General features: G+C 42.8%; 1 protein-coding gene across 7 annotated transcripts in view; it reads left to right on the plus strand.

The window, feature by feature from the left end:
* Window positions 1–23561, plus strand: part of elf2b (E74-like factor 2b (ets domain transcription factor)) — a 94430-nt gene that overhangs the window by 51601 nt on the left and 19268 nt on the right. For 4 of the 7 annotated variants that reach the window (XM_030146515.1, XM_030146598.1, XM_030146658.1 and 1 more), the window contains exon 1: window positions 21735–21867. In XM_030146515.1, the coding sequence (XP_030002375.1) occupies window positions 21810–21867 (58 nt within the window). In that variant the 5' untranslated portion in view covers window positions 21735–21809. Of the gene's footprint in view, window positions 1–6294; window positions 6551–21734; window positions 21868–23561 lie in introns of those variants that run through there. The other 3 variants (XM_030146300.1, XM_030146383.1, XM_030146459.1) reach the window with 1 other exon arrangement.

Below are 23561 nucleotides of genomic sequence, written 5' to 3' on the forward strand. Positions count from 1 at the left end.
TTTTTTTTTAATTTTCATCCAAACCCCCCCCCCACCCCCCCACCCCGAAAATTACTTTTTCAACCCTGAAAACGTGGGGTTTTTGGGAACTTTCAAACCTTCTGCACTTTTGATAAAGTACAATGTAACAATACGCTCATGCTGGGCCCTTAAATGTTTTTTTGTGAGACATGTCATGTCTTAAGAGTGCTTTGCACTACAAAAGGTGTAGTGTCAAGGTCAAATTATTGGTCAATGGTCACCCAAATGGTCAAAAATGCATATTTCAGGGAATTAAGCTGTTAATGTGGGTTCTTCCAAATGTTGAGCTCAGGTTCTCTCCTCAGAACACATCTATTGACCACAAACAACTTCCTTTCAATAAGACACATTAAACACAACTATTTACTCCATGTAGTATCCATATAGACATGCCAAAAAGAACAAATGATAGTTTCACATGACTTTGACATTTACATGTATATGTCCCGTTGTGGGACACACAGTGGTTCAGTGGATAGCACTGGTGCCTCACAGACAGAAGGTCCTGGGTTCAATTCCAACACCAGTCGATGGGGGTGGGATCGTTCTGTGTAGAGTTTGCATGTTTTCCTTGTGTCTGCGTGGGTTCTCTCCGTGTGCTCCGGTTTCCTCCCACCATCCAAACACATGCACTGATAGGTTAATTGGTTAATCTTAATTGCCCATAGATGTGAATGTGAGAGTGATTGTTTGTCTCTGTATATCAGCCCTGAGAAGAACTGGCGAAATGTCCAGGGTGTACCCCGCCTTCACCCGTAAACAGCTGGGATAGGCTCCAAGCGACCCCACTTGGCCTAAGCTGTACCTGCACAGCAATCAGCAATCAGACATCCAGCTACAAAATACTCTCAAACCAGGATGAGATGCTTATCTCTGGGTTCATAAAGTCAGGATATGATGATTAAAAGTGCAAATACAAAAACAAGACTTGATAAACCTGATTTTAAACAAGGATCCTGAAGTGTATGTAAAAATACCCTTTGTTTGTCTTGACTTTTAGAGCCATTTATATAATGGGAAATAATTGTTCATAAGCATTATTTTGCTGTGCTTGACGTACTAATGTACATTGTGAACCAATTCTAAGTGCAAATGTTTATCAAACTGCCTGTAACTTTCAGTTTCAACTGATGTTTTATTTTCATGAAGTATGAAACCCTCAGTAAGTGGCTGAAACTAAGGACACATACTTGTAGGGATTTTTTGGAGCATGTGTGAATCATGATTGGTAGCATATTTGGACACTTGAGGCACAACTAGATGTATAAACAATATTTTGGAGGAGGAAGTTGAGCTAAAAGGACTTGGTATTAAAATCCCTAATTGATCAGCACTTGGTGATGAGTGGGGCAGGGGTAAAAGCTTCACTGGGGTCTTCAGGTGGGCACCCTGCTTCGTTGATGTTTCGTTGATAGGCCCACAATGGCGGTTTGGATCGATGGCGACTACTTACCTGGCTGATGGCAGTTTGGGTTGATTGGGTTGATGGAGAATACTTACCTGCCTTGATGGCGGTTTGGGTCGATGGCGCTGTAAAGAAAGAAAGAAAAAAAAAAAAACGGTACGCCGGCGGTTTGACAGATGCCACGCATGCGTAGATCTGTTGAGCACATAGGACTTGGTATTACAATCCCTGATTGAATGGCACTTGGTGATGAGTGGGGTAGGGGTAAAAGCTTCACTGTGGTCTTCAGGTGGGCACCCTGCTTCATTGATGTTTCGTTGATAGGCCCACTACACCTCCACAGGGCTCAACGGTGACACCAAACGTCCCTGGTGTGCCCCCCTCGGCTTTTACCCCCGGTGGTCACTTTGCAGCCCAGATGGGGTCCTTCCTCTTTATCCATAGCCAGCTGCTGCTGCGCTCGGCGGCTTCCAACAGTGATCTGGTGGCTTGCTGAAGGGTCTGTCCTTGCACTCCCATCCCCTTCAGAAGCTTGGTTGTGGATCCAGCAACAAAGCCTCTGCATCCGACCTCCACGGGAAGCACATGGGCACGCCAGCCACGTTGTTCTGCCTCTGCTGTTATGTCGGAGTATTTCAGGTGTTTGCATTCGTATGCTTCACTGACTGCACCCTCCCATGGTACAGTCAATTCTACGATGAGCAGTGACTTCTGCGATGTTGACCATAAGACCAGGTCTGGTCTGAGATTAGTTGTAATTATCTCAGGTGGAAAGATGAGCTTCTAGTCTAGATCAACCTGCATTTTCCAATCCTGGGCATTGGCCAGGAAGGTCGTTTCCACTCTAGCAGGTGTTGTTGCTGAGAGTTGCCCTGCCCTTATGAACGGGATGGTGTTTGGCTGTCCAGGCACTGGAGGAGGAAGGGCGTTGTTAGTTGTTCGTCTTCCTTCCACGATGATCGCCAGTTGTCATAGGACCTGGTTGTGTCTCCAGGTGTACCGGCCTTGGGACAAACTGGTTTTGCATCCGGTGAGAATGTGCCTGAGTGTTGCAGGGGTTTTGCAGAGAGCACATGATGGATCCTCTCCTAGCCACTGGTGTAGGTTCTTGGGTGAAGGAAGCACATCGTAGGTGGCTCTGATAATGAAGCTGATCCAGCTTCCTTCCATCTCCCACAGGTCCCTCCACGTGAGCTTACGATGCTCCAGGTTTTCCCAGCTAGTCCACTGGCCTTGTTTGGACTCTGAGACTGCCTTTGCGCATCTTGCTGCCTCTTCCTGCTGTCGAATCTCAGCCACGACCAGCTTTCTCCTCTGGGTAGCTGTGGCCTTGTGCCATTTGGGTCGGCTTGTTCCAAGTCCAAACCCACTTCTTCATGCTGCACCTGCCCTACAATGTCTCCATGTCTGAGCGCTGATTTTGCTTGCTGTATGGCCTCTGATGGGATCCATTTCCTGCCAGTTGCCAATATGGGGGCAGCTGCTCGGATCGTGTCATCCTGAGACTCGTTCAGGGTCATGTTCAACCTCACTTTGGCACATTTATATTCCTCCATGAGGCTAGAGACAGGCAGTTTCAGGGCCCCGTGCCCATACAAGCCGATATTGCTGAGGCAACGGGGAAGACCATGCCACTTCTTGATGTAAGAGCTGACTGTTCTCTCCAGCTTCTCAACTTTGGTCATGGGGATCTCATAGATTGTTAAAGGCCACATCAGGCGGGGTAGCAAAAAGTTGATAGCCAATTAATAAGCCAATATAATAACAATGGATTAAATTTATGTAGCTCCTCCTTGAACTGCCACCTTACTGTGGTGGGGGCATTTGAGTGCCCGAATGATCCCAGGAGCTATTTGGGGCTTTATGCTCCTGGTAGGGTCTCCAAGGGCAAACTGGTCCTGGTTGACAGGCCAGACTAAGAGCAGTTCAAAAGCCCCTATGAGAGATGTACATCAAAGGACTGTGACGTTGCCCAGCATGGCACAGCCGGGGCCCCACCCTGGAGCAAGGCCTGGGGTTGAACCTCGAAAGCGAGCGCCTGGTGGCCGGGCCTTTGCCCATGGGGCCCGGCCAGGCACAGCCCGAAGAAGTGACGTGGGCCCGTCTTCCGAAGGACTCACCACCCGCCGAGGGAACCGTAGGGGTTAGATGCAATGTGGATTGGGTGGCAGTCAACAGCAAGGGCCTTGACAACCCGATCCCTGGACAGAGTCTGGCTCCTGGGACATGGACTGTCACTTCGTTGGGGGGGGAAGGAGCTGGCGCTTGTGAGGGAGGTTGAGAAATACTGTCTAGATATAGTCGGGCTCGCCTCCACACACAGCTTGGGCTCTGACTCTCTACTTCTCTGGCATTGCCCGCTGTGAGAGGTGGTGGGCTGGTGTGGGCTTGCTCATAGCCCCTCAGCTCAGCTGCCATGTGTTGGAATTCATGATCAACTTCTTTGTTGTGTCATCAGACCTCCGACCGCGTGTTTTGGACATTTGGGTGAAGAGAGCTGTCAACTGATCACCACCTGGAGGTGAGTTGGATCCGCTGGTGAAGGAGGAAGCCGGACAGACTCGGCAGGCCCAAACATGTTGTGAGGGTCAGTTGGGAATGTCTGGCAGAGCCCCATGTCAGCACAGTCTTCAGCTCCCACCTCTGGGAGAGCTTCTCCCAGATCTCGGGGGAGGCTGGGGACATTGAGTCCGAGTGGACCATGTTCTCCACCTCCATTGTCGAAGTGGCTGCTCGGAGCTGTGGCTGCAAGGTCTCCGGTGCCTGTCGTAGCGGCAATCCCCGAACCTGGTAGTGGACCCCGGAAGTAAGGGATGCTGTCAAGCTGAAGAAGGAGTCTTATCGAGCCTTGTTGGCTCGTGGCACTCCCGAGACAGTTGATGGGTACCAGCAGGCCAGGCGTGCCACAGCCCAAGCGGTTGTAGAGGCAAAAACTCAAGTCTGGGTGGAGTTTGGGGTCCACCCGGGTCGGTGGGGAGCCCTTACCCCAAGTGTAGGAGTTCAATTATCTTGGGGTCTTGTTCATGAGTAAGGGAAGGATGGAGCGTGAGATTGACAGACGGATTGGTGCAGCGTCTGCAGCGATGCAGTCGCTGTATCGGTCGGTTGTGGTGAAGAAGGAGCTGAGCCGAAAGACAAAGCTCTCGATTTACCTGTCAATCTACGTTCCTACTCTACGTTCCTACTCTACGTTCCTACAATTTATGTTCGTATGATCATGAGCTTTGGGTCATGACCGAAAGGATAAGATCCCGGATAAAAGCGGCCAAAATGAGCTTCCCCCGTAGGGTGGCTGGGCGCACCCTTAGGGATAGGGTGAGGAGCTCAGTCACCAGGGAGGAGCTTAGAGTAGAGCCGCTGCTCCTCCACATCGAGAGGGGCCAGCTGAGGTGGCTCGGGCATCTGCTTAGGATGTCTCCTAGACGCCTCCCTGGGGAGGTTTTCCGGGCATGTCCCACCGGGAGGAGACCTCAGGGAAGACCTAGGACACGCTGGAGAGACTATGTCTCTTGGCTGCCCTGGAAATGCCTCGGGGTCCCCCCAGAAGAGCTACAGGAGGTGTCTGGGGAGAGGGAAGTCTGGGCATCCCTGCTTAGACTATTGCCCCCATGACCCAGCCCCGGATAAGCGGAAGACAATGGATGGATGGATGTATAGATTTATGTAGCACTTTTCTATTTTACACACTTAAAGAGGTTACATTGGCTCTATTATTCATTCTCTCTCACATTCACACTCTAGTGATGTAAGCTACATCTGTAGCCACAGCTACCCTAGGGCAGGCTGACGGAAGTGTGGCTGCCAATCCGCGCCAAACAGCCCCTCTGACCATCAAACATTATTATCAACTATTGTGGCTAGTGAAATTAGTTTTTGGTGGGGTGCAGTATCCAAGTCAGTTTTCAGCTGGGCAGTATGTCACCACTAGGATACATGTGCATGCACCCCCATTTTAAAATATTAATTTAAATTAATAGAAAAATACACTGTATGTGTTTTCGGTCATGTATTTTTTTATATGTAATTTTCACCTGTCTATCCTTCAAACATCAAATTTTTCAATGACTCTATTAAAGTCAGGCATGTTCCTGTGAAGTGTCTTTTTCACTGATAATTTGGCCGATGCATTTAGACCAGTGGTGAAGGTAGTGCTGGTAAATTGCATGTCGTTGAAACAAAAGGGTTAAAACATTTCAACAACACCCCTCATGCCTGAATCAATCCTCCAGTCTCCTGCATTGTAGTCAGTTGTGTTAATTACTAAGCCATCCAGCTGCTAAGGCAAGTTCAGCAGTATTACTTACCAACCTGTTTGATGATTCCATTTCTGAGGAAGGTTTTGATTCTTTTTGGGATGTGACGTTTACTCCTGTGGGTGTTGCTTGGGCACAATTTTTTGTGCCCTTAGGCTCTCTTATCTCTTGTAATGGAGGGGGTCTACTGCACACACGCCATTTATACCAAGCATGTATTATGGTAAACTGAGAACCTTGGGCACAGATCTTTGCATCCCAAACAGGAAACACATGACTTGACGGCTCACTAAATGACTGAAAACATTTTTAAACTACACTTGAATGCAGATTATACACAGTACTCACAGGCTGTATCATGTATAGCTCATTTATTTAAATAGGAATGTTTTTGTAAAATTATTTTATGTGATTCCAATCCTCTGCTTCTTCATGGGAAACAGGTGGGGTGGTGCCCCAGCGCCCTCTATTGATGAGCCACAGCTGATTACCAACCACTATCGGCACCAACTTCAGCTGTTACCCATAGTAATCAATTGGTTTGATCATTTATGCGCAAGTGGGTAATCAGCCCATCTCGACACAGAACCACACTAAGATTGACTGTGTCTACAGCAGGATGGAGAGTGTGAGGTGGATCTGGAGTTGGAAGGAGAAGTGGAAGGTGACTGTGAAGCTGAGGAGCCCTATGAGGAGGAAGAGGTGCCAGACAGAGAAGACGCAGACTACCCAGCGGTCATAGTTGAGGAGGTGCCTGGTGCCAGCCTGGTGGAGGAACTGGGCTACTCAGCCCAGGTGCTTGTGTATGATGACGGGGCATACCTCATGCAGGAACTGGGCGATGAGCAGGAGGTGGAGACAGAAGGGGAAGGTGAGGCAGAAATGTTGCTGTAACTGAAATTTGACAATTCTCAAAAATTGGCGTAGAAGAAGAGAAATGTCATTCTTTCAAAAATATAAAAGAACAAAACCTTTACTTTTCATAAATCAATGAAGACAGTTTTTTTTTCAGCAGCCACATTCACAGTGCAGACACACCAAAATACAAGATCTTAAAAAGTAATTATATTGCAACAACTGTTGAGATCCTTGCATTGAGATTTATTTTTTATTTATTTATTTATTTATTTCAAACATGCAAAGAAACAAAATAAAACAAAATAAAACATTTAAATGGACAGAATCTATCTTCAAGCACATACAAGTCTGAATTTTGCATGGTCGAAAAGGAGTAGGAAGAAGTATAAACTTATTTAATCCTACCCCTCAGTGTTATTACACCTTTATCACTGACTTGATACAAGAGTCATACAACACAGTTTTCCTAATTTTAGCATTGAACCACAACAAATACATAATGCAGTAACTGAATTACACACAACAATATGTTCATGGCAGTACAGTCATACAAACAGACTCAACAATTCAACCATTTCCTTCAATAATTACAGCATATTTATTAGTACAACATCATCCATAAACAAACAGGCCTCATTCTCATTGTTTAATACTGTACCTCTCAAGAATCATTTCTTTATACAGGGCTGTTGATTGTGACCGAAATGGGTGCATATGCAGCAATAATTTTGGACGTGCGACTTAATATGAAATCACAGTCGCACTGGTGTGACTATTAAAAATTAAGCAAAGCTATAGGCCTGCGCCTCGATAACGGGCTGCAGAACAAAGCCACATGCTGACAGGAGCGCTGGAAAAAAGCCCCAACGCCACACTGGCTGAGTCAAACGCGAAAACAAACGCCCGGCCGGCATAAACAAGCGGTCAAATAAACTCCCCTGCCAGCTGACACGTGCCGGTAATGTTATACTTCCTGCGATTCGCCTGCTTGAGCAAACCCGGAAGCGCGCTGGCTGGCAGTAGGGCCACCGACAATGTAATGGTGTGGTTATTTCCATGATGTCATACGTGCTGAGAGTCAGATCAATGAATTATATAGAATCTGAAGTGATTTTCAATCTAAGATCCCCATTGCTCTGGCCAGGCCTGAGATGCTACTGGATAGTTTGTTTTGTACATATTTTATGTGAGGTTTCCAGCAAATTTTTTCAATTATCACTCCAAGAAACTTGTTTTGATTTACCCTTTCTATATCTACACCCTCTAGTTGTACCTTTACCTCATTACTTGCTTTACAATTACCAAAAATCATGAATTTCGTTTTACACAGATTTATTGACAACTTATTTTTGTCAAACCATAACTTAGTTTTATTTAGCTCTGAAGTGATTAAGTCCAAAAGTTGCTGCAAATCCTCATATAAGTCAAAATTATTAAAAGTATTTATTTACAGTTCTTTAAAGTAGTTCTTTTAATTACAAATAGTTTATATAAATCCAAATAAAGGGATAGTGCATTCAAATTGCTTAACATTGCACAAACAATACTCTATTTGCAGAAACAAACTGTAAATACAGTATATGTACAGATTGCCATAAGGTAACAACATTTTAAGGATTTTGTGCAGCTTAACTATCTTTAAGTGCAAATGAAAGTGCATGCATTCAACAGTGAACTATAAATACAAATATAATATCTGGCCAATTGTATAGATTTGCAAAAATGAACAAATTGCCTGAAAGCAGCATTTGATTGAAAAGATAACTATTAAAAACTAACATTATCAGTTAATAAATTGTGATTGTGATTGTGATTGTGTGTGTGTGTGTGTGTGTGTGTGTGACAGAGAGAGACAGAGACTAAGAATGACAGTGTCACTACATTACTTATATTGAAATTTTGCTCGTCTCTCTTTCAGAGCAGCAAAGTGATCAATAACCCTCTCATTGAAATCAGGCATGTTCCTGACAAGCTCCCTCTCCATGGAGAGCATGGCCAGTGCATTCAGACCTTCCTGGCCCATTGCATTGCACAGGAACGTCTTGATTCTCTTCAGTGTTGAGAAACACTGCTCACCCTCAGCCGTCGTCATGGGAGTGGTTATGAGAATGTTCAACAGAGCCACAGTCTCAGAAAATGTCTCTTGGAGGTTGTATCTTTGCAGAACCTGGTACAGTGCCAGAGCGCCACAGCAGCCCTTGAACTCTGGATTCTCATAGATGAGAGACAGTTCTGTCCTGAGCTTTGCCTTGTTCAGCATCGGATATGCCCTCACAGTGGCATTCAGAGCCTCGACAGGAAATGTATGGCAGTGCTGCTCAAACATCTCTGCCTGTAGCAGTGTGGCACTCACAAGGTGGTCGGTGAAGGAGAGCCTTTGTTTGGCGCGAGCCAGGATTGTGTTGCAGCTCTCCCTTGACAGCTTTTGCTTCTCCTCTTCTCCCAAGGCCCTCCTTGGTCTTGTGGTTCCTGTCGCTAGTTCCTGCTGCTGTTGAGAGGAGTCTCTGAGGGCAAGCAGATCAACAGTGTTAGCACATGAAAATATGAGTGCCTGGTAGCATTTAGAAAAAGAGAAGAAAATGCTCATTTTAAAACACTAATATTTATCTAGCTATTAGTAGTAATAGTATCTAGCTTTACTTTATGCACTTACAGTCATCAGCCACTTAATTAAATACACCTGTGCAATCAAATTCAATCAGTACAACAGCTGCTATAACTTCTGCTTTTACAAAGCTTATACATTTTCAGCTTTGACATTGTCAGAGAAGTGATAATTCTGCTTTATCTTTATTATTGATGTTGCAGTGGGTGGTGGTGGTGTACTGAATTGCATTATCTTGAAAAGTGTTTCTAATATTTTGTATGTTAATGGGGTGGACAAAATATTAGGAACACCAGTCAATACAATGTACTCTAATACTTCACAATCACCCACTATGACCTCAGTAATAAACAAAGTAGAATTATCACCTTATTGACATCAACAAAAACTGAAAATGTATAAATTTCATTGATGCAGATTTTATAGCAGAGCTATTGTTTTGGATTGTATTAAGTTACACATGTGTACCTAATAAAGTGGCCAGTGACAAGGTTCAGTATTATTTTATCTTACCTTATTGCCTGCACACTGCTTGTGAAGGTCTGGAGGGCATGCTTGATGAAGACTGCATCAATGTCCTTCTTCTGCAGCTGCTGGTACAGCATGTCAACGCGTGGCATGATCTGATGAAACAGCTGCAGAAAAAACTGAAAGTCCTCATCCTGCAGCATCCTCAGAAAGCCAGATGCCTCCTTCACTGTGGTGCTGTCAAATGAACTTGATGTCCTGATGGATTCAAAACACTGCACGAGGTCATCAAGGTTCTCCTGCACAGTGTTGACGATCCTGCTGCTGAAGTTCCATCTTGTTGATGAAGCTCTTGGCAACCTTCTTTCAACAGTCTGGTCAAGTATGTTTGTGTGTTTTGGTGACCGGGTAGAAAAAGTTGCAATACCGCACAGGTCCGAAAAGAAAACTCTGACTGCTGGGACGTGAGAAGTGGCCTGCTGCATGATTAGATTCAGCTGATGTGCATAGCAATGCACATAATGGGCATTTTTAAAATGCTCACGCACCTTGTGCTGCACACCAGCCCGCTCTCCCCTCATCACACTGGGTCCATCATATGCTTGCACAATGAGTTTCTCTCTGTCGCCTTCGGGAAAAACACCGTTCAGTCTGTCCAGGAGCACGCTAGCAATCGACTCAGATGTTGCATCCATAACAGGCAGAAACTTAAAGAAACGCTCCTGCACCGCGTGGTTTGAGTCGATGTACCTCAACACAAGCACCAGCTGCGTCTGTGTTGACACGTCAGTGGTCTCATCCGCTTGGATGGCAACAAATTTAGCAGACTTTACCTCCTCCATGATATGTCCCCTGATGACCGCTAGCATGCTTTCCAGGAGCTCATTCTGCATGGTCTTTGACGTGCCCTTGAAAACTGTGGCCGATTTCAGGTGCTCCTCAAACGCCTCATCCAGCAAGGCCACCAAGTTAACCAAGCCACGAAAAATGCCTGGGTTGTTGGAGCCCTCACTTTCGTCTTTGCCTCACAAAGCTAACTCAAACACTCCACAGAACTTGACACAGTCGATGAGGCGGGATAGGATGTGTCGGTTCTTGCTCACCTCATCGTTGTGACGACGAACCGCTAGCCTGTAGCTTTCATCCAGCTGTGTAGCGATGTTCACCCGCCCAAACGCAGAAAACCTCAGACAACTGTCCATGTGGGTCTTAGAGGACTCATGTTTCTTCACCTTTTCAGACAGATGGTGCGTGTCGGTGATTCCTGTAGTTGTCCATGTGCTGTTGTCTGCTGTGCTGCCATCAGGGTGAAACAGTATGCAAGGGTAGCAGAATAATGTGTTAGCTGCTTCACAGCCTGCTAGCCAGGTTTTCTGCTCATACCAGCTCCGCGAAAATCCCCGCTTATATGATTTCCCCCCTTTCGTAGGCACTTATTTTATGTTTAAATTTGGTCTGGGTGGTCCTAATTGTTTTGTTGCCAATTTATCTTCGTTACTACGATGACTGAAAGGGACTTCTTTCAATGAAAGGATAGAGTTGCTTTGTACACTCACCGCCATGCTGACCTCGAAGTGACTAGCGCAGTGTGGTGGCTTAGGTACGCCGGTATGCTCACATTACGTATGACAAAAGCACGTTAGGGCGAGCCCTCCCGGAACCCATAAGGAATGCATTGTAATGGGTGAAATTAGAAAAAAAACTGATTTTGCATGAAAGTCTATGAGAGCAGTCTGGGCGATTTTCAACTTGACCGAGGTTGCCCAAAAGGGGTGGTACTTCATGGAGCACTGCCCTGCGCTGATTGGACAATGACATCGCGAGCAACTCAAACTGTCTACTGTCACAGCCCTGTAACACTGTGGAAGAATATGATAGAAAAAAATCTCTCCTTTTTCCCCTTTGGTGGGGCGTCACCCGATCGCCCTTATGAACAAACCGCCCATGGTTCAGACACTGTACATATATCATTAGTATACATCAGAAACAGTTTAGGTCCCAACACTGACCCCTGGGGGACACCACACACCTTACCCAAACACTCAGAACGACAGTCTCCCATCATCACGAACTGTTTCCTATTCTCCAAATAGCTTCTCACCCAATTCAGCACCACTCCCCTGATTCCAGTTTATTGATTAAAATGTCATGGTTTACGGTGTCAAATGCTTTTTTTAAATCAATGAAAACTCCAACTGTGAATTTTTTATTGTCTATGGAATTTGTGATTTCTTCAATGAGTTCAGTTAATGCTAGTGATGTTGATCGGTTGGTTCTGAATCCATATTGACTGAAAGTAATTTGTATTTTTCTATGAATGTGTCTAATCTGTCATTAAAGAGTTTTTCTTGGATTTTGCAGAATTGCGGGAGAAGAGAAATAGGCCTGTAGTTTGTGAAGTGATGTCTGTCGCCGTTCTTGTACAATGGAATGACTTTAGCCATTTTCATTCGACTTGGAAATGTCCCGGCTTTGAATGATAAATTAAAGATGTAAGTTAACGGTTTGGAAATGCCAAGAATGAACCTTTTCACAACTATCATGTCAGTTTCTTCACAGTCAGTTGATGTTTTATTTTTACATTTATTAACAATTTCTATTATTTCTTTTTCATCAGTAGCTTTGAGAAACATTGAATTTGGATTTTGATCTATTGACACTACATTACTCTGATCTGTTGCTGAAGCAGGAATTTTATCTGCCAAGTTTGGTCCAATATTAACAGAGAACTCATTAAACATGTTCACCACCAGGTCCCTATTATTGATACTGATATCATTTTCAGTGAAATAATTTGGATAGTTCTCTTTACTAGGAGCATTTCTAATAACACTGTTTAATACATTCCAAATGCCTTTAATATTATTTTTTATTATTTTCTAGTATTTTATTATAGTATTCCTTCTTACATATTCTCATAATATTAGCTAACTTATTTTTGTATTTCTTGTATTTATTTTCTGCCTCCTTAGTTCTATTCTTTATAAACTCTATATAGTGTATTTTTCTTTTTACATGCATTTTTTAATCCCTTTGTGATCCATCCGTATGTTTTCCTCTTCTACTATATTGTTTGATTGGACAGTGTTTATCATATAAAACCTTAAATATTCTTAAAAAACTATCATAAGCCTTATCTACATTTCTCTTTATAAATTGGCTCCCAGTCAAATGCTTATAGATCGTTTTTTAATTTGTCCAAAGATTCCTCTGTCCTGACACGTCTGTAGTAATATCCATTGTCTATCTTAGTGTTTCTGTAGCTGTTCTTGTAGATAATAAAGACTGGCAAGTGGTCACTGATGTCATTTATTAATAATCCACTCACTGTGATATTGTCTATAACATTTGTCCATATATTATCGATTAAAGTTGCACAATGAGATGTGATCCTGCTGGGTCTGGTAATTTTTGGAAACAAATTATAACTGTACAGTGTATTTATGAATTCTTCTGTCAATTGATTTGGATTGAGCTAATTGATGTTAAAGTCACTGCAAATGAACATAACTTTTTTATTTGCTATTGAAAGATATTCCTCCATCCAATCTTTAAACAGGTCAATATTAGAACTTGGTGCTCTATATATACAACTCACAATGACATTTTTCCTTTTTTTCCATAAATATTGCTATAGTGGCACATTCTAACACCTTATCCACCACTGTTGACATGTTTTTCACCACCTTAAAATCAAGATTCCTGTCTACAAACGAAGCAACACCACCCCCACTCTTGTTTTGTCTGTTAATGTAAACCATCTCATAACCTTCAATTCCAAAATCCATACCCTTACTGCTATTTAACCAGGTTTCCGATATAGCTATAATATTGAAAGGACATTTGAATTGACTTAAAAAGTATTTGATGTTATAAAAGTTGGCATAAAGGCTTCTGCTGTTAAAATGGATAATTGATAAACTGTTGTCCATGTTGATGCTGCTGTTAAATTGTTCTTGAGTATAATAGTTACAGCTTTCGTTGATGTCAGACAAAAAGTTGTTATCCGAATCAATGTCATATTCAGTATTATGTGAATGATGTTCAGTGCACTGGAAATTGCAGGTCATCACACTCTGTGATGTTTTGTAGTAAATGACTGAGTCCAGTATGTGTATAAGTTGTTCCTGTTGCCATTAAGAATAGTGAGTGTCCGCATACCTGGTTTATGATCTCATTTGTCTGTTATTTTGGCGTGCTGCTGCGTGGATGAATAACTAGTCTGTCATGTCAGAGGTAGGCAATATCTCCTTTTTGTCTTGCGTTAGGACAGTCTCAAAACAACATTACGATAAAATTATGTTGATAGCAAAGATAAACTTTGGATTGTATTTGAGTTGTACTTGGATCAGCTTATCACACAGAGGGAAAAAAATGTGACACCCATGAAGCGTGTGTGTCACCCTAACTTGATGTGGCTCTAACGTGATTGGTTCTGTGCATGTAGGGGAGTCCGGGGACAGTTGTAACACGGGTCAGTAGTAACACTTGCAATTTCTCTAATCAGGAGCAAGTTAGGACTCACCTAATTCACTCTACACATGCTCATCAAGTCCTTAGTCCGCATGGGAAGTTGTAGTGCCGTGAGGCAGACACATCAAAATTTGTGAGGGAAAACCTAATTTTCAGTCCCTCCAAGATTTCGCGGGTTTTTTTTTTTTTTTATTGTTGCGGCCTAAAATGCCTGATTTTGCAGCAGCTTTTCCAAAAAATTGCGGTGAAAGTTCCGATGATTTGAGGCTTCTTTTATCAAAGTCACAGAAACATGGGCATTTGCAAATTACCTAGAACAGTCTTTATTGAGTTTTTAGCCTTAAAAAGCACCAGGAAGCCATGATTTTAAACAAAACAGGCTTTTTTTCATTCATTCATTTATTTGTTTTGAGCAGCCAATGAGAGCGAACCGTCATAGAACGCCATCCAATCAGAGCAGAACGTCACAGAACATCAGCCAATGAGAGTGCAGCGTCACAGAATGCCAGCCAGTGAGAGTGGAGCATCACAGAACGTCAGCCAGTGAGAGTGGAGCGTCACAGAACGTCAGCCAAAGAGAGCGAAGCGTCATGGAATGCCAGCCAATGGGAGCGCAGTGTCACAGAACGTCAGCCAATGAGAACGCAGCGTCACAGAACGCCAGCCAATGAGAGCGCAGCGTCACAGAACATCAGCCAATGAGAGCGCAGCATCACAGAACATCAGCCAATGAGAGCGCAGTGTCAAGGAACCCCAGCCAATGAGAGCGCAGCGTCACAGAACATCAGCCAATGAGAGCGCAGTGTCACGGAACGCCAGCCAATGAGAGCGTAGCGTCACAGAACGCCGTCCAATCAGAGCGGAACGTCACAGAACGTCAGCCAATGAGAGCGCAGCGTCACAGAATGCCAGCCAATGAGAGTGGAGCATCACAGAACGTCAGCCAATGAGAGTGGAGCGTCACAGAACGTCAGCCAAAGAGAGCGGAGCGTCACGGAACGCCAGCCAATGAGAGCGCAGCATCACAGAACATCAGCCAATGAGAGCGCAGAATCACAGAACATCAGCTAATGCGAGCACAGCATCACAAAACACCAGCCAATCAGAGCACAGCATCACAGAACGTCAGCCAATGAGAGCATAGGGTCACGCAACCTGAGAGACGGATCCTTAGTTTTTCGCTTTCCTGTTGTGCTGTTACACAGTTATAGCAAACATTTTTTGTAATTAATAACATATACAAATGCAATGTAGAACAACATCACTTTCATCCAAATACATGCAGTACGTTATTAATCAGTCCCTCCAGGATTTTGCGGGATTTTTTTGTTTTTATTATTGTGGCCTAAAATGCCTGATTTTGCAGCAGCTTTTCCAAAAAATTGTGGTGAAAGTTGCAATGATTTGAGGCTTCTTTTATTAAAGTCACAGGAACATGGGCATTTGCAAATTACCTAGAACAGTCTTTTTTGAGTTTTTAGCCTTAAAAAGCACCAGGAAGCAATGATTTTAAACAAAACAGGCTTTTTTTTCATTCATTCATTTGTTTTGAGCAGAAGAAAAATTTAAAAATTTTTCGTGTACAAGGAACTAATATCAGAGCAAATACATTAATGAAGATGATCAAGACAAAATAGCAGTTTCCATGTGCACTAGTAATAACAAAATAAATTCAATATGTATTGCTCAAAAAGGAGTGGGAAGAAGAAAACGTATTAAATCCCACCCCCATCTCACATTTATACAACATAACACATGACTTTTGCTTCCTTAATGATATAGTAGTATATTTAGGGTTAGGGTTAGATGGGTTACATGCACACACAGAAACACACATACACACAAAGAGAGACAGGCACACAGGGCAGCCAAACTTGGGCTGCTTTCTATCTAACACATAAGAGTAAACATTAATATTAACACCAAGTTAAAAGACTATTTTCGTTTGTGAGCTCGTTTTTTAACTCCACACACAGACTTGCGCTCACACTCCCTCATGCACACACACGCACGCGCGCACACACACACAATACACAGAAAGGAAAGCATGCCTCCACAGGTTCTTTATTGTTCTCTTATATTGCCTTATAGAGTATATCTGCGCTAACCTTGACCCTTTCAGCTCCTGCTGTTGTTCTGGATCCAACAGCTGCTGTCATTGGGACTTGTTTCGTCTGTCCTCTTCCAGTTTCAGCCGTTCTCCTTGCATGTTTTGCGATTGAAAAGTGTCTGTGGAGCGGCCACTTTCGTTTGTGTTCCACCACAATATTGCAGGCAGTGCAGAACAGTATACTTCCGCTTTTGTGTTACATATCTGGAAACTAACTTGCACGAACTTTGGCAGTGATATTTGTCGGTAAATATGAGTGTTTTGAATCGCACGTCTTCATCTTCTCAACCATCAACAAGGAAGTGAACGTGATGACGTACATGTCATGTACACAGGGGTGGGCGAAAGGGGGCTAAGGTAATTAGTCAAATTTGCGGAAAATTCACACTGATTGGACAAAATTGCAGCATTGATTGGTTGAATTTGTGTCAATAGTTGTGATCGCAACATCGCAAATTCCTGGAGGGACTGAATTTTGTGGTAAGAAAGTAATTTTTTGCTCAACTCTCCAGGCAGCACAGAAAGGAGCAGAGCGACAGAATCTTTGCGCAGCAAAAAAGTTAATACATCGGTTATATATTGACAGACGTTGATTAAAGCTATACTGTATGATCAAGCATTTTTACACTTTTCTTTTGTAATCTTAAAATGCTCCTAATAAGTGTGAGGCAAACTAAAATGTAAAAGAAATCCATCAGGTTTTGAAACTCAAAATTTTTTTAACTCTCATATATTTCTGATAAAAATCTGACCAGTCATTTTATTTGGACTACTCCTACTTTCAAGGGGGGTGAATGGATAGGACTCAAATGCATGGTGCTGAGGGGAAAAACAGATTTATTAATAGAAACAACCAAGGGGAACAAACAGAAAAACCCGATTGCAGCAGTCACAATGAATGATGATGATAAATTCCGGGCTATTGTGGCGTGATGGTGCGCCTGCAGAGTGAAATTGTGAGGTACGCACAGAGGGGGGGGGATTCATAAGACGGGGGGTTTTCAGTAAGTGTCTGTCTGTCTCTTTGTCTCTCTCAAATTGCACTGTATACACACAGGCTGCAGGCACCAATCTGATGAGGTGCAGTGAAGACAGTGATCCAGTGCTCAACAGCTCCTAATCAAACAGGAGTCGTGGCTGGGCAGTGTGCAGCAGGTGAATGATAGTGTCTCTATTTGCTAAGGGAGGGGTCCGCAGCCATGCTGGAGCGGACTGTGACACCTCTGCCTCTACCGCTGCTTCCCACTGTGTGTGTCGGGGGGGAGAGGAGCATCAGTAGTCAAGCAGGGGGAAGCGGACGGGACTTTGGAGGGAGGTGGGTTGTTCATGTTCAAATTTTTACTAAGTGCTGTGTGACATGGCAGATCGGTAGGTATAGCTTTAATTGGTGATGCGCTATAATCGGCCCAATTAATCGGTGGCCTGATTAATCAGTTGGGCTCTACTTTGTATCACAATACAATATCTATCTAGGTATCTATAATTGTAATAAAATTCTGTCCTTTAGATAAATAAGTAGCTTCTGTCCTGTTAGAGTCTTGTGTCATATTTCATTCTGTGTAGATAACACGCTCATTTTAACTCAGACCTTATTTCTACGATCAGTCATAGAAAACCTTAAATGCACTGCCGGAATGAGAACTTCAAATAGTTTCAGTATTTATTTCAATATGTGTTTTTTGAAATATATTTTCTTAGAATGGTGCCCATCCCTTCAATAGGACACAAACTTGTGGAAACAATACCAAGGTGCAATGAAGCTTTGCTACAACACACGACAGTCTGTTACCTTGTTAAGATATCTACTGTTTACCTTTAATTTGTCCAGAAATCCATTGCTAAAGTATGTTGCATGAAGAAGATTCCTTCTACATTGCTGTATAAGTGACAATGAATAGATGCCATCGTTTGATGGTAATGAAAATGATCAACCTACAGAGGGCTGAATTCAAAGACACCCCAAAAATGAAGGTGAAAAAATGATACAGTAGACTAGCCCATTTTGCTGAAATATTATTGCAGAAACTCAGTTCTTTATATGACCCTCACATGGTTGTATGCATGCCTGACAAAGTCGGGACATGCTCCTAATGAGACACCAGATGGTGTCCTGGGGTATCTCTTCCCCGGTCTGGACTAGGGCATCACTGTACTAATCAACAGTCTGAGGTGCACCCTGGCAGTGTTGGATAGACCAAAACATAGTGTCCTAGAGGATTGGATTTAGGTCAGGCAACCAATGAGGGCCAGTCACTGGTATTAATTCCTTCATCCTCCACTGCCTGCATACTCTTGCCACATTAAGCTTGGCACTGTCATGCACCAGGAGGAACACAGGATTCACTGCACCAGCGTAGGGTCTGACAGTGGGTCAGAGGATTTCATCCTGATACCTAATGGCAGTCAGGGTACCATTGTATAGCCTATAGAGGTTTGTTTGACCGTCTGTTCATATGCCTCCCCAGACTATCACTGACTTCCCAACCTGTCATGCTGAATGATGTTACAAGCAGCATAACATTCTCCATAGCTTCTCCAGACCCTTTCACATTCATCGCACATACTCAGGGTGAACCTGGTCTCATCTGTTAAAAGCGAAGGGTGCCAGTGCCAGACCTGCCAATTCTGGTGTTCTGAGGCAAATGCCAATGGAGCTCCACGGTGCCAGGCAGTGAGTGGAGGGCCGACTAGAGGATGTCAGGTACTCAGGTCACACTAATGAAGTCTGTTTCTGATTGTTTGGTCAGAGACATTTACACCAATGTCCTAGTGGTAGTGGCAGCACCAAGGGGGGGCATGGGGGGCAAATGCGCCCCCAGTCACAACCTTTGCCCCCGCAGTCTCCCCCACCCACCCAGATTTGGGCAAATCTTTGGGAAAATTCGGGCAATATGCAAATATGAAAAATATGTCAATGAAAGCGTACATAACACATTTTGATACACTTATAATACAACCAGGCAGACAGCCTGGCATACACATGGAAAAGCGAAAATAGTGGAAGGCCTGACAGACCTTGTTGAATATAAAGCTACAGTTTTGAACTTGTTTAAACGCCACTGGTACTTCCATGATATCAAAATTTTTTTAAAATTCTCTTTTATATGTATAATTGTCTCGCATCCATTTTTCTGTTTGAAAATGAGATGATAAATTATACTTGTATCTTTTGTGATATTGGAAACCTATTTCCTTTTAAATACACCTCATATTATTACTGCATTCTCTTCAAGAAGTGACTGAAGAGCAGGTCTAGCACGCAGAGGTTGTTTCTTATGAATAATATAGTTATAGGTTCATAATGATATGTGTGCCTTCAGTTCTGGAATGGATTAATACCTCCGCTTGTATTGCATTCATCTTTCTTCTACATAAGAAATGTAAAGCAAAGAATTGGCACGAGTAGCATAAGGACTATTTTTTTATGTTTTGAACCCACCTATTAATTACAAATAGTTTTGTTAACTGTTCAGGTCTGTTTTATCACTCAATTTAAATTTCTGCTAGAAGATTATAGCAGTCGGTATGAAAGTGTACCTAAGCCGACAGATGTTGTCAGTGATTATATGCATGTGTATGTAGTGGAAGCTGTTTATACATACGTTTTGTTTGATTAGTTGGTTAGGCTATTAGTTTTGTTTTCAACATTTATTAACTTGCATACATTGGCAATGCTGTTTGTTTGCTGCATGTTTTTCTGATGTGTTTAGAGAAATATGTGAAAGTAGATTGTCCCTATTAAATAATCACAACAGAAAGTCTGAGTTGTTCATGCTGTAGTTTTTAAAAAATACCTTGAATACATTAAGTATTACCTGATTTTACCAAAAATTGCCCTCTATATAAAGTGTAACGGATAGGATATACATTAATATTTATTTATTTATTTATTTATTGCGGCCGCTAAAATGCAAAGTGTTAATTTCGCGCTATGCGCAAATTTTTTTTTTGTCCGCCCCCCAACATTTTCTTTGCCCTCCAGTTGCCCCCCCACTTTTAAAATCCTGGTGCTGCCACTGCCTAGTGGAGGTCATTTTATAGGGCAATGCCCTGTTCCTCCTTGGACAAATGAATAAATACCAGTCCTGCTGGTGAGTTAAAAACCTTCTACTGCCCTGTCTAGCTCTCCTACAGTAACTTCTTGTCGTCTTGAAGCTCCTCAGTGCTCTGAAAACTGTCCTGAAAGTGACAGCAAACCGGGCAATAGCATGTATTGATATGGCATCCTTGAAGAATTTGACTGTCTGTGTAACCTCTGCAGAGTCCAGGCATTTCCTTATGCTACCAGTTGTGACCCTGACTGTAGCCAAATGCAAAGCCACTGAAAAACAGTTGGAAAAGATTAGGAGGACAGAAAATGTTTGTGGCCTTCACCTGTCAAACCATTCTTGTTTTGGGGGTCGTCTCATTGTTGTCCCTCTACTGTACCTGTTAATACCGCCAAAGAAACTGAAACTGATCAACGCCCTCTGCTACTTAACTGACCAGACCAATATCCCACAACTGACAACTGAGTTGATGCTATACTCTGGTTAAAAAGTGCTCCTTTCACCTTTTGAGTAGTGTATATGGTCCCAAACATAACTGCCTGATAGAAGTATAAATTGTGAAGGTAAATTTAACTAAAAATACATTGAGCAACATAAAAATTCCAGTTTCAATCCAAAATTACAGCTGAGGTTTTCTGATTATGAAAAGGTAAAAAAAAATAGTCTAAGGAAAAAAATTGTGTGTTGTCTAAACAGCAATAAATATGGAGTGAAACTTCTAATGGTAAACACACATTTCCCACTGAGGACAAGCGTGTTTCCTTCTAGTGGGACTAGTGATGCTGTACGAATAGACATCACTTATGTTTTTAATCAAAGAGACAGACTTAAAGACTGGCTAAAATATATACAAGGCTATGCAAATATCTGGTCATTAGGTTTGTTCCTTTAGTAAGGTTTTAATGCATTAGAAGTCTCTGTATCAAGATACAAACACAATATATAGAAATATGTAAACAACATGAAAAATGAGAAGTTACAACATACCAAAGTGACCACTGAGCAGATAGTGATTATTTTATTGCACTAATGGGTTTTATTCAACACATATCAGCACATTTTTTTGTTTTTGGTCTTCTTGTTTGTCAAGGACAAAGAAGGCATTAAATACTAACTCTTGCCAGTGGAAACCATTTAATTTTGTACTTTAATTTGTTTTTAGTACCATTTCACATGCTGTATGAAGAAATTGAGAAATGAACCTATGTTTATTTACAACCCTGATGATGTTTGCCAAGTACTGAAACTCACATTTAAGTTTAAGGTATGCAGGTTTTAAATGTACGTATGCTTCGAAGTGTCAGGTTCATTTGCTTTTGTGATTGTGTTTTCAGAGGAATGGGTTAACTGAAGAGCTGCCGCGTTGCTGATTTATTTGACGTACTTATACGCAAGAGGGAGGGCGAAGGAAGGATTTCCTGTGTCGGCGGCGGAGGGATACTTCTGTCGCCGTTATACATCTAGTTAAGTTCGAAGAGATTTCCTATTAGCGGCGGAGTGATATGCACTACTAGCTTCCCATACAATTCAGTGAGAAGTCAATGTGAATCTGCAGTAAGGGGAAAACATGGCGACTTCACAGCATGAGGGGCACGCAAATCAGCTCGATCTACTTATCAGAGCCGGTAATGTATCGTTATATATTCCAAACCTCAATGCGGGACCTGATACTGGCACGCGGCTTGTGTTTTTAACCTCGACCTCTGTCCCTCGGTCCGCTCAGTAGTGTAGTGAAGTAATGGAGGGCAATCAGGAAGTGATCACCTTGATAGCAACCTGCATGGCGTTGCTACGCGGTTAATCATACCCCGTTTAAGAGGAGAAAAACGCAACTATTTGCGGGCAGTCTGCGTGTATCGGTTGCGATATGCACTGAGTGCGATTTGCACGGAGGAGCAGATTTATTCAGCGGCAGGGTAGTGTAGAATAACGGTTTTCAGAATGGCTTGCAAAACCAGGAAGTGCAAGATGTTGTCTTTACTACGTCTTTGCCACGCTGTCTGAGTCGGAAGGACATGTGGGTTTATTTTTACCATCTATAATCTGACACGTATAGTCGGGAGTCATCACTGTAATTGTGATTTACATAATTTAGTATTTCACTCGGGATGGTTCAGTTTGTCCTTTTTGATTTGAACAAGTGGACAAACACATTTATAGTGCAGATCAGCCCTTCAAATCTGTAAAGACAACAATAAGTAGTATTCGAGTAGATTCGAGATGCGGTGAGCACATTATACAAGCTGCCACTTTAAAGGTTTGTTAAATTTGTTTCAGGTCTCCCGCTATCGTGTTATGCTCCCCCTTAGTGAAGCATGGGATGGCCTGCCTGGCACACTCGCTTTCTTCCCTGTAGTTTAAATGCGGCTTCAGCTTTCGACAGTTTACATCTAAAAATACACATTTTATCCGACTATACATATGGTTCTGTTTATTACTGTCTTATTTTGAAAACGGCGCGTCGTTTTTAAATATCTTAAACTATAATTTCAAGGTATTTTTGTCCCATCTCGATGGCGGAAGCATTGTTTATGTGGGAAGGCGTGACATGTGTCTGATTGACACGACCGTTTGTCCAATAGCGTATTTGCAACATCACAACGTCAGCAGGAGTCCAGTAAGATTCGGTAAGGGGCGAGCTCTGAAAGGGAGAATGAGCCAATCGCTGGTAAGGCGGGTATTGAGTGACAAGAGGATTTGTGTGGTTCTTCGAAGAGAACTGGAGGGAAAGGATGAGGAGTGTAAACACGGAAGTCATCGCAGGCAGCACTACTTTTTGTCGGACTTGCTGCCATTCTTGGCGCCGTTACATATTACCATAGAGTAGAAAAGATGCTTTGTGAAATTAATATATGTATGAAACAAATATTCATAACACTCGGATATATTGGCGACACATTTGTCACACAGTTAATTTAATATCCTTTCATAAATAAATATCAATGCAGACAATTTCAAATGGCCAGATATATTTAATATTGATATAGATCACACCTCATTCCAGCCCTCATCTTATAATGGATTTATTACAGCCTGGTTGGATGGACAGCTGATAGGCTGATAGCTGATAGGGTCTATGCTGCGTCTGTGACCATTACATCCAGTTGGTTTGAGTGAGGTACTCCCTGACAGAGGCAATCTAAAGATAGCCCCTTTCTTTCCCCTATGCAGTGCCTGTTGCCTCAGTGAGATAGCCAAACTTGGACAGGGCAGGCTGGAACAGGGGATCACATGTCCCACCAGTGACTGACACTGACAACAGGTGCCCTGGGTTCTTCCTCAGGGTCCCACATAGGCCATACACCATTTTTTCCCCAGA

This window comes from Sphaeramia orbicularis, chromosome 1, assembly GCF_902148855.1.
Source record: "Sphaeramia orbicularis chromosome 1, fSphaOr1.1, whole genome shotgun sequence".
NCBI lineage: Eukaryota > Metazoa > Chordata > Actinopteri > Kurtiformes > Apogonidae > Sphaeramia > Sphaeramia orbicularis.